The sequence below is a fragment of the Rhinatrema bivittatum genome, chromosome 9, assembly GCF_901001135.1.
Source record: "Rhinatrema bivittatum chromosome 9, aRhiBiv1.1, whole genome shotgun sequence".
In the NCBI taxonomy this organism is placed as follows: Eukaryota; Metazoa; Chordata; class Amphibia; order Gymnophiona; family Rhinatrematidae; genus Rhinatrema; species Rhinatrema bivittatum.
Window position 1 is genome coordinate 61,948,719 of NC_042623.1, and position 12,617 is coordinate 61,961,335.

At 43.8% G+C, this 12,617-nt stretch overlaps 1 protein-coding gene across 3 annotated transcripts in view; it reads left to right on the plus strand.

The window, feature by feature from the left end:
• Positions 1-12,617, plus strand: part of CPNE8 (copine 8) — a 587,797-nt gene that overhangs the window by 301,343 nt on the left and 273,837 nt on the right. For all 3 annotated transcript variants that reach the window (XM_029615275.1, XM_029615273.1, XM_029615272.1), the window contains exon 11: positions 11,392-11,467. In XM_029615275.1, the coding sequence (XP_029471135.1) occupies positions 11,392-11,467 (76 nt within the window). The remainder of the gene's footprint in view (positions 1-11,391; positions 11,468-12,617) is intronic.

Consider the following 12,617-nt stretch of genomic DNA (forward strand, 5'->3'; position numbering starts at 1 on the left):
CGGCCCTTTGCCCTCACCATGTCACTGAGACCGACCAATAGCAGCGGTCGGTCCCAGTGACATTGTGAGGGCAAAGGGCCGTCGGCGCCATTTTGTTTACTGGCAGCCGACGGCCCACGCCCAGGAGATCGTTCCCGGACCGCTCCTGGACCCCCGCTGGACCACCAGGGACGTTTGGCAGGTCTTGGGGGGGTCAGGAGGTTGGGGGGTTGCAGTAAATTAAGTCAGCAGGTCTTGGGGGGGTCAGGAGGTTGGGGGGTTGCAGTAAATTAAGTTGGCAGGTCTTGGGGGGGTCAGGAGGGTGGGGGGTTGTAGTAAATTAAGTCGGCAGGTCTTGGGGGGGTCAGGAGGGTGGGGGTTGTTAATTTAAAGGGTTGGGATGGGGTTTTTTTTGGGGGGGGAGGGGTTCCCAGAGAAAGAAACGTTTTCTGATCTGGGGAGTGGACCGAAATGGCCCTCCCCAGACCCGAAAACAAAATGGGGAGAAAAAAAAAAAAGCTATGCACTCCCCTAATTTGCTCCATAAGACGCCCAGACGCAGAGCCAGTTTAGCATAATTTTTTTTTTTTTAATTTTCCCCCTCTGAATCCTAGGTGCGTCTTATGGTCAGGTGCGTCTTATGGAGCGAAAAATACGGTAATTACTCTGAACAATTTTGTATCATTTGCAAATTTGATTACCTCACTCGTCGTATTTCTTTCCAGATCATTTATAAATATATTGAAAAGTAAGGTCCCAATACAGATCCCTGAGGCACTCCACTGCCCACTCCCTTCCACTGAGAAAATTGTCCATTTAATCCTACTCTCTGTTTCCTGTCTTTTAGCCAGTTTGTAATCCATGAAAGGACATCGACACCTATCTCATGACTTTTTACTTTTCCTAGAAGCCTCTCATGAGGAACTTTGTCAAACGCCTTCTGAAAATCCAAGTACACTACATCTACTGGTTCACCTTTAGCCATATGTTTATTAACTCCTTCAAAAAAGTGAAGCAGATTTATGAGGCAAGACATGCCTTGGGTAAAGGCATGCTGACTTTGTTCCATTAAACCATGTCTTTCTATATGTTCTGTGATTTTGATGTTTAGAACACTTTCCACTATTTTTCCTGGCACTGAAATCAAGTTAACCGGTCTGTAGTTTCCCGGATCGCCCCTGGAGCCCTTTATAAATATTGGGGTTTCATTAGCTATCCTCCAGTCTTCAGGTAAAATGGATGATTTTAATGATAGGTTACAAATTTTTACTAATAGGTCTGAAATTTCATTTTTTAGTTCCTTCAGAACTCTGGGGTATATACCATTCGGTCCAGGTGATTTACTACTCGTCAATTTGTCAGTCAGGCCTACCACATCTTCTAGGTTCACCGTGATTTGGTTCAGTCCATCTGAATCATTACCCATGACAACCTTCTCCAGTACGGGTACCTCCCCAACATCCTCTTCAGTAAACACCAATGATAGCAGATAAAAACCAATTGGTCCATCCAGTCTGTCCAGCAATTTGCTTATGCTAGTAACTACCGCACCATGCAGATTATCCCTTTGCATTCTGTTAAGGGTGGTAACTGCTGCTTGGACGTCATTATCAGTTTCGGCCCTGCCCTTGTGGCATTCTCTAAGGTCATGGAATGATAGTGCCGTTCTTCCGTAGATGTGTCATCTTGGTTTCCTGTATCTGGATGACTGGCTGTTTCGGGCCAAAAGCATGGAAGAGAGTCTGGCTTCTTGCACGGTGGTCTCATTACTATAAGTGCTAGGCTGGATGGTGAACTTGGCCAAGAACAGCTTATAGCTGCCTCAGACGCTGGAATATCTTGGCATCCATGTCATTTCCTAGCAGGGTTGAGTGTTTTGGCCAGGGAGTCATATTCAAAAGTTGATTGCTCCAGTTCAAACCCTAAGGAAGTCTATTTGCCCGATAGTGTGACCTGGGTTTGATGGCACGTTGGAGGTTTTCTTCTGGGTGAGAGTGCACATGTGGCCTCTTCAGCACAGTTTCCCAATGGGGTTCACAATCTCAGAACTACATGGCTTCTCTTACCATTAAAGGTAAGTGACCATTTGCAGTGGTGGTTGCAAGTAGATCCTTTCAATAAAGGAGTTTTTTTTAGAGGCACTGGATTGGTAGTACAAGGTTGCTGGAGTGCTGAGCATCATCAGTTGATTTTAAGCATGTGCAGTTAAGCTGGTGTGCTTGAGGTTCACCGAGCTACTAGAGGCCTGGATGATCAGGATAATATTGGACAATGCATCCACAGTGGCTTACATCTTTCCTCGGGCTAGAACCAAGAGCTCTCAGGTTTCAGAGTAAATAGATGTGCTCATGGTAAGGGCAGAGCAATATCTTCTAGACATATCAGTTTTCCACATTGCCGGAAAGGACATTGGAAAGGCTGTCTTTCTCAGCGGTCAGAGCTTGGTCCCTGGAGAGTAGGAGTTTTCGGCCAAGGTCTTTCCACTTATGGTGGCGTGTTGGGGTCACCCTTCTGGATTTGCTGCAACTTCAACCAATGCGAAGTTTCATGGTTCTTCAAGTCAGAAACGGGATCCGAAAGTTCTATGTGTCAATGCTGTCGTTCAATTGGTGCCATGGGGTGGAGAGTTATTTCCCTTCCCACCATGACCATTATTAGGTGTGAAAGATCGCAAGTCAAACTGAAACCGTGCTTTTGGTGGCTTCGGATTGGCTCAGAGGCTGTGGTATGCTGGTCTGCACAAGCTGCTGGTGGGCAGTCTTCTCAAAGCTGCCCTGGACAGATCTATTGCACAGGGACTCATTCTACATGACGATCTAAGTTGATTTTTTTCTTTCTTTTATTGAAGCGTGGTTATTCTGCTGCAGTGATTCCACCTTGCTCTGGGCTGGGACCTTTTCTATGTCTCTGGTTTATGTTAGCATTTGGAATGTTTTTGAGGCCTGGTGTGAGGAGTGAGGTTCTCAGCCTCTCAAAGTGGAAATTCCATTCATTTTTGCAAATTTCAAATGGCAGCTTTTGCTTCTTATAGGGGACAAGTCAATGGAGGGACTTGGTCTTCTCCTCTGAATGTGTCTTAGTTCTGAAAGTGAGTTAAGAAACTGTTCTCCCTGGTGGCTACTGGTGCCCTTGTGGAACCTTAATCTGGTTCTGGATTCTTGGTGGGTCCTGCCTTTCGACCACTGTGTATCCTTGTCAACCGTTACCTGGCTGATGGACTCTGGATGGGCTTTTCAGTGTCCAGTATTTGGTAGGAACACTCCCGTGCACTGTAAAACTCCAAGGGAAGTCACTTATAAATTCATCCTCTGATTCCCCAGGCGGGGTTCAAACCTCCACTCTCAGTGACTGGCTGGCTAAGAGGCAGACGTTCCCCAGCTGAGCTGGGCATTGTGACTAAGTCCCAGCCTTTACATCATAGTCCTCTTTATGTAGAAAAAACAAGACTCAACAAAACAATGTCCAAAAATAGTCCAACAAAGTAAATCCAAATTAGGCCCGGTTGGCCTATTTGCCACCTCCCATGTATCTCTGGGCCGTTACCACTCCTCCCAGAGATAACTCCACCCACACGGCAGTTTTCCAAAATAGTTCACCAGCAGAAAAGAAAATAATCCAAAACAAAATAGAAGTCTCTGTGTTCCAAGCTCACCGTTCTTGGCACCACAGTTGTAGTCCTTCCCTCCTCTCTCCAGTGTAGGCAGCTTCCTGGAAACAGAGTCCTTTCCATGATAGACAGTCATGGTCCGGGATCCAGCCTCTTCAGTCCCCAGAAGGAGACTGAGACTGCTCTGGCTGAGGCTCATCTTTATAGAGTGGAGGCTCCTCCCCTAGTGGCCAGGGATTGGTTCCCGGGTCTCCACCCTCTTCCTCCCACAGCCGTGTCTCTTGTCTCTCTATTACTGGGGAAAGGAACCAGTGTGACTTCCTAGCTCTTTGTCTCCTGGTTTTCCTTCTCTTGAATTCCCTCCCTGGGGTTTTTAGTTCCGGGAGTTTTTAGTTCCTGAGGTTTTAACCTTCTTCCCCAGGCCGGTATATAGACCCCATCACAGACCTCCCCCCCCCCCCCCCCCCACACTGTTTTTCAGGAGTCTCACCTTTTGGCAAGACTCCTACCCCCTCCCTGGACAAGAAATCAGCATTTAGGTGTTCTTTCCCTACTCTATTCACTACAGTAAAGTCAAACACCTGTAGGGACAAATACCAGTTCATGAGCCATGCATTTGTATTTTTCATCACATTTAGCCACTTAAGTGGGGCATGATCTGTAACTAAAGTGAAATGGCGGCACAACAAATAGTATTGTAACATCTCCATGGCCCACTTTACGGTCAAACACTCCTTTTCTACTATGGAGTAGTTCCGTTCAGCCTTTGATAATTTCTGGCTAAGATACAGTACCAGATGTTCGTCCAGCCCCTCCCCCTGACTCAGGACGCTCCAATCCCTACCCTCGAGGCATCTGTCTTCAGGATAAAGGAGCTGCAAAATCTACATTTCTTAGCACACGTTGATGGCAAAGTGCAGCTTTCAGTTCCTGAAAGGCCACTTCTTGTTCTTGTTCCCACAATACTTGGTTAGGGTGGCTCTTTTTCAACAGTTCTGTCAATGAACTGGCTAACTCCGCAAAGTTGGGAATAAATCGGCGGTAGTACCCTACCAATCCCAAAAATGCCCTGAGTTGTTTTTTTGTTTTTGGCGTTGGACAGTGTAGCACAGCCTCTACTTTTGACGGTACTGGCTTCACAAGTCCATTCCCCACTATGTGGCCAGGTACTGCACCTTTGTCCTAGCCAGGACACATTTTTTTGAATTGACCATGAGCCCTGCCTGTCTTAATGCTATACATACGGCGTTCAAGTTTTAAATGACTCTCCCAATTTAGCGAAAAAATCACTACATCATCTAAATAGGCAGTCGCGTATGCTTGATGGGTTTCCAGGACCTGATTAATGAGGTGCTGGAAGGTCGCTGGAGTCCCATGAAGTCCAAACGGGAGAACATTAAACTGGTATAAGCCCTGAGGAGTTATGAAAGCAGTTTTCTTTTTGGACTCCTGATCTAAAGGGATCTGCCAGTACCCCTTGGTGAGATCTAAGTTGGATAGATATTTAGCCTTGCCCAACTGCTCTATTATCTTGTCTATCTGGGGCATTGGGTATGCATCAAACTGGGATACTGCATTGACCTGTCGGAAATCGATGCAGAATTGCGTCGAACCATCCAGTTTTGGGACCAGAACTATGGGGCTGGCCCACTCACTATAGGACTTCTCTATGACCCCTAACTTCAACATCTCTTCCACCTCTTTATTCACCAGGGCCCTCTTAGCTTCAGGGAGATGGTAGGGCTTCTGTCTAACCACCTTCCCAGGTTCTGTGACAATTTTATGGGTTCTCCCGGTAAACACTGAAAACACATCCCCAAACTTATGTAGAAAATACAGAATGTCTTGATGCTGCCGGAGGGTTAACCCTTCTCCTATCTGGACTTCTACCTCAGTCCTACAGTCCTGGACACTAGGGCCCAACTCTTCGGCTGCTGGGATACCTTGTGCCATTAAAGCTTCTCACTCCACCCACGGCCTCAGTAAGTTCACATGATAGATTTGGGTTTTTCTCCCTCCCAACGCAACCTCATAAATCATCTCACCCATCCTCCTTCGTAATGTATACGGCCTTTTCCACTTGGCTAGCAGCTTATTAGAGGAGGAGGGGTGCAACACTAACACTTTCTTGTTTTCTCAGAAGGTCCTGAGCCTGGCACCTTTATCATAATACTCCTTTTGTTTGCTTTGCGCCTGCTTCAGGTTTTCCTGAGCTAAATAGGCTACTGTTCTCATTTTCTGATTCAACTGTTGTACATAGTCAACGACCGAAGTGGCTTGATCCGTCATTCCGGCCCATGCCTCATGGACTATGGTCAACATGTTTCGGGGTTGTTGCCCAAACATTAATTCAAAGGATGAAAACCCTAAGGACGCCTGCGGAACCTCCCTGACCGCAAACAGAAGAAATGGGATTGACGTGTCCCAATCCTTCATCCCCTCACTGAAGCACTTTTATAACATCGTCTTTAGGGTCTGGTTAAACCGTTCTACCAGTCCATCGTTTTGTGGGTGGTAGGCCGCTGTCTTTAAATGCCGTACCCGTAGCGTTTGCCACAGTTCTTTCATTAGATTACTCTTGAAGTTAGATCCCCTATCCGTCAACCCCTCCCTAGGGAATCCTTCCATACAAAACAGATGTAAAAGTTCCCTGGCGATTACCCACGCAGTGGGAGATTTTAATGGCACCGCCCATGGAAAACGGGTAGCGTAAGCTATGACCACTAAAATGTATTGATTTCCCCTTGATGTATGATCTAGGGGGCCTACAATATCCATGCTAGTCTATCTAAGGGTTGATTCACTATTGATAACGGAATCAGTGGGCCTTTTGGCGGCACCCACTGACGTACCACTTGGCACTGTGGACAGGACCTACAAAATTCTCAGATACTTTGGAACACCCCTGGCCAACAAAAAACCTTGGAGTAGCCGAGCCTCTGTGCTCACTTCCCCCATGTATCCTGCCAATGGATGGGCATGGGCTAAATTCACCAAAGCTTGTCTAAAGGTTTGGGGAACTATTAATTGTCACCTCTCCACCCCCTCAGGTTGGGTATCCTTCCTATACAATAGCTGATCATCTTCTTTCACCACAAAGCTAGGGACTGGCTGGCCTTGTGCGGAATCCCCTCCCCTTGCTTGTTCCCACAACTTAGCCAAGGTGGGGTCTGCTTGTTGGTGTTGTTGAAACTGAGGGAACTGTTGTATGACTTCTTCTCCCAGGGGATCCACTGCCTCCCGTCCGGGAAGAAATCCCCTCCACCTTTCAGCCCTCAGGACTGCTTTGCTCTTTCTAGTTTTTCCCGGTTCCCCTACGTTATCCTGGCCCGCAAAAGGAAACAGGTTCTCTATTCGCATCTCCTCTTCCTCACTCTCTGAATAGTTTCTGGCCCGAGTGGATACCCATACCCCTTTCACTGTGGGCTCCTGGAGAAATAACCAATCCCTCCCCAAGAGTAGAGGGTAGGGAAGGTTTTCAACCACTGCTCTCCTTATGGTTTGAACCTTCCCATTGGCACTAATAGGGACCCAATACATAGGTTGCTGCCTACTATCTCCATGCACACATCGCATCCCCCACTCGTCCCGCAAATCTATTTCTTTGGCTCGATACCATAAGTGCCCTGGCCAATACCCCCGCAATAAAGGATTGATTACTTCCCATGTCAATGATTGCCATAAGAACTTCCCCCTGAATCTCGATGGCTTTCTTGACCTGGGGCTGTTCCCCAATCCCTACTTTGGGGTTTGGGACTCCAACTCCACAGAAATTGCACTCCATGAAGGGACATTCCCATTTAAAATATCCAATCTCCCCACATTTAAAACAGCAAAAAGGGGTTTTGGTCTCCTGTGTGGGTTTCCCCTTTTCCCAATTGGGGATTGGTGGATTCCCTATTCCCCTTTCTGACCTAGTCGGTGAAAGCTCCCAAGCAGTGCCCCCTTCCTTCTGTCCTCCACTTCCTCCCCTTAGCTACCTTCTTGGATGTTATCCACCCCCTTCTATCACCCCATCCCTCCTCGGCCTCCATATACTTTTCTGCCAAATTAATGGCTTCAGTTAAGTTGGTCGGGCCCTGTCGGGATATCCATTGCTTTAGAGGTTGGGGTTGGATCTCAATGAATTGTTCTAATATGATCATCTTCACTATCTGATTGGGGTTGCGCTCTGAGGGAAGAAGCAACCGGGAGGCCCAGTCATATAACTGTTGGGCTACCACCCTAGGTCGATCAGTCTTTTGAAACGTCCGGCCTCGTAACCGGCATCAATAGGCCTCAGGGGGAAACCCCAATCTGTCCTGGATAGCTTCCCTTACTTCTCCTTAGTCCAGAGCTTGGGTTGGGTCCAAGCTCCTGTAAGCAGCCTGTGCTTCCCTCATTAGATAAGGTGCAAGTCGAATGGCTGAGTTCTTGGCCAGCAGGCGGCTTTGGCCACTCGTTCAAATGTGACTAAGAAAGCCTCGGGGTCATCGTGTGGTCCCAATTTTGCAAGGCCTAGTCCATGAATTTCCCCGTCCCGCCATTCTGCAAAGGGTTCTTGTCTCACCTTAGGTGAACCTTCTTTTTCCCAGATGGTCATCAGCCTATTGAAGCCTTGGGCGAGTCCATCTACGATCTGGAGCATTGCCTGCTGTTGTCGGGTTTGTTGATCCAGCGTGTGTTGCACAAGCTGGGCTGTGGCTGCCTGTTGTGACTGCATCTTATCGACGGCCCACTTCACCAATTCCTCGGCTGCCATGTTGTCTGCAAAGGAAACAAAACAGACCCAAGTGCAATATCTTTTGTTTTGTTTTTCTTTACTTCACAACACACCAAAGATGTGTGTTAAAATCATTTAATAAGCATTCTGTCATGTGTTATTACCTACCCAGTGTATAACAGTGTTATCCACTTTGGTTGGCTGTGCTGACATATTGCTTTAAAGTAGCAATATTACCTAGAAATGTATTTAATAATTTGTGAGAAGTTAACAGAAATAAAATTGCTAGGATAGCCTTTTTACTTTCTAATTATTGTTGAATTCGCAAGGAAAAATATTATGAATTTGAAAGCTCCTCCTCAGCTATAGCCACATGTATGCATTTAAGTATAAATAATAAAATAAATAAAAGTAAATCTAAGTAAATAAGGGATGAAGTTGTCAGAATCTTCATTTAAATGTGTATTAGTATCATGCTAATATATATTTAAAAAAAATAAAATTATTATATAACAGAGAATATCATATATAATTTATATATCACTATTTCACTGTTCTAAAAAGGTTACAATATCCTTGAGTATAAAGAAGGTAAGTAATTTGCTCAGACATTATTCAATAAGGAAATCAAATTAAGTTCTCAAGATTCATATCATTAACCATGTGACATTATCAACCAAAAAGTTTGAGTATCCCATGAAGATCTGAAACATAACCTCAAAGAAAAAATTAAAAAAAAAACAAGGACATGACTACTATAAAAAATGCACGTTTTGTTTTATACAAATATAATAAAATATCTTTGAAGTAAAATTTTTTTAGAAAAAATAGTTAACAAACAATTTTCAGAGTACCTCGAAGACAACAATATATTATCCTCCTATCAGTTCGGCTTCCGAAAAGCTCGTAGCACAGAATCTCTCCTAATCTCCTTAACAGGCACTATTCTACTAAATCTTGAAAAAAAACAAACCGGTCTACTCATTCTCCTCGATCTCTCTGCCGCATTTGATACCGTCAACCACCTAACACTACTAGATAGGCTATCTGACATCGGAATCAAAGGCACGGCGCTGAACTGGTTCAAGTCATTTCTATTCAACAGATTCTACAAGGTCAAAGTCAACAATAATGAATCACACCCCGTCCACGCTTCCTTGGGAGTACCGCAAGGATCATCCTTATCCCCAACTCTCTTCAACATTTATCTTTTACCGCTCTGTCAGCTCCTTTCCAAACTAAAACTAACCCACTACATCTATGCAGATGATGTACAAATATTTATCCCGGTGACCGAATCCTTGCAAAAATCACTAGAACTCTGGAACAGCTGCCTACAAGCCATCAACAACCTGCTCACGAGCCTTAATTTGATCCTCAATTCCAATAAAACAGAAATACTCCTTATCACCCAAGACGGCAGCCAGGCAATAACTAACACTATCACTACAAGACAACCATCCTTCTCTTCTCAAGTCAGAAACCTCGGAGTCATAATGGACAATCAACTCAACCTCAAGAGATTTATTAATAATACCACTAAAGAAGGTTTCTTCAAATTGCAAGTCCTAAAAAGGCTCAGACCGCTTCTACACTTCCAAGACTATCGTTCAGTCCTACAGACTATCATCTTCTCAAAAATAGACTACTGCAATTCCCTGCTACTCGGACTCCCAGCTAACACCTTAAAACCCCTACAGATCCTCCAAAACGCCACAGCCAGGATACTTACAAAAACCAACAAAAGAGACCATATCACCCCCATTTTGAAAAACCTACACTGGCTCCCGATCAAGTTCAGAATCTCTTGCAAAATCCTCACCATCATTCACAAATATATCCACAAGTTCATCTCACTGGAACTCAACATCCCTCTTCGACTTCTTATTCCCGATAGACTGGTGAGAACAGCTTACAGGAATACCCTCATTGCCCCAGCCATTAAATCCACTTTAAATAAACGAACTCTATCCAAAGCAGGCCCACAACAATGGAACTCGTTACCCCCTGTACTCCGACAGGAACAATGCCCGATCACCTTCAAAAAGAGACTCAAAACTTGGCTGTTCGAGCAGGCGTTCAATCTATGCCAATAACCTACCACTACTCACTTCCTTCCTTAGTTATTATGTCTCCTTCAGAATACACCAATATCGTCACTCCAGTTAGCATTAGCAGCTTATCTTCTCGCAGATTGTCTAGTCTGATCACTATCTAATTTTGTTTAGATGATTCAAGTCTAACTATTGTCTAGCCTGTTACACAAAAATATCACACTATTTATTGTTCATGTTATATGGTGATAAGTCTCCCAGTTTATTTGTTCCAAGTTATATACTCTTTGTTCTATGTAATAGCATTCTTACATGCATGTTAATGTTAAAATGTAAACCGAATTGATTTGTAACTCTGCTACATGAATTTCGGTATATAAAAATGCTAAATAAATAAATAAATAAATAAATAAATAAATAAATAAAAAGAAAAGCTTTATGAATAAAATCCTCAATCAGAGAAAGCAGCAAAGAAAAACAGGAAAGTTTATGTTGTGTGGCACATTGGTAGTACTGCTATGTTAATGGTTATTTGTATCAATATTGAAAAGTTAAAATTTGCTCTTAAAAAATATATATGTGACTTTGTGAGCTTCTGATTTTAGGTTTTAACTTGATAAACACCAATAAAACGCTCAATGCAAAGAAAAAATTAAATTGGTGTTTATTAGATAAACATCAGAAAAACACCACTTCCCCTAGTACTCTTTTACCCCTCCGCTTATCTGTCTTGGTCCTCTGTTCGGTTTTTGCACCTTTTCCACGCTGATGAAGCCACGTGCAGCATCATTCAACTGCACAAATGTATATATTTAATTCAACCAGAAAAGGAACCCAGCAATAGTATGTGTCCCACAAAAAAAAACTATAAATACTATTTTTTTACACTGTGTCCCTAATTAGATGGAAAATAAATACCTAACTTTACAATTTATAAACACCTAAAAATAGAAGCCCTAGATATAAGTAAAGCTTGACTTTTCATATGAATTGTCAATGAAAATTTACTGTTTCTTATATAATATTTGTGCTTTGAACTTTTTTTATAGTCATGATTTTATTGGAGAATTTACAACAAGTTACAGGGAATTGTCTAAAGGGCAATCACAGTTTAATGTTTATGAGGTAAGTTATCTTAATGTATACTTTTTTAATCCTTAAAGGAGAATTTCAGTTTTGAGGGGTTTTCATGAAAATCTAAGCATCTTCTACGTTCCTGTGTATGTTTTGATGATTAATTTATAAGCTAAGTAACTTAACTTGAACTTTTAATTTAGGTATATAGGCGTATTGAATAATTTAATATCAAAGAAACAAGGGGTAGATTTTCAAAGTGCTAGGCACTTCATGGAGTCAGATTTCATTCAGCCAAATTATGTTGATATTCAATTACAACCTAACCAGCCATCCTAGACCTAAGGGCCATGAATACATTTCTAGTCAAGGAAAGATGATTATCCTAGGACAAGCAGGATGCTAGTCCTCACATATGGGTGACGTCACTGACGGAGCCCTAGTGCGGGAAAACTTTCTGTCAAAGTTTCTAGAAACTTTTGACTGGTCCTGTGAGGCCACTGAGCATACCCAGCATGCCATGATATTCTCTGCCACAGGGGTCTCTCTTCAGTCTTCGTTTTTCCACGCTGCTGTAGGCATCGCGGGTTAGGAGCCTTTGTGAGTTTCCTCACAAATTTGTGTGACTAAAAGTCATATATTTTTTCACAGAAATTCTCCCACATGGGATCTTTCTCGGTTTTCCACCGGCTGGTGAGTAAAATCTGTGTCTCTTTTTACTCTCCGAGTAAAAATAGTTTTTCTCTCAAAATTCTCTTTTGTCATCGACGGTTGTCGATACAAAATGGCCACGGGATTTAAAAAATGTCCCGTTTGTAACCACACAATATCAATTACGAACCCACACCTCGAGTGTGTGATGTGTCTGGGTGAAAAACACGATGTCAATTCCTGTCCGAAGTGTGCAGAAATGACGGTGAAAGGAAGGAAGGCCCGCCAGGAGAAGAAGTAGCATCTGTTCCATCTGCAACTTCTACCATCTCCCTCGACTTCGACGAAATCATCTCCGGCCGGAGTCTCCAAGCGTGTACTTTTCAAAAAGCACTGTCCAGAAGGATCGGGGGACCACCCGTCACCGCTGTCGTCGATAGCATTGGTTCAATCAGTCGCCGAACACCGCTCAAAACATTGACATCGACAACAACATCCATCAGCATCGGAATCACCTCTCTCCCCAGGAGAATCGAGCGCAAAGCGGCCA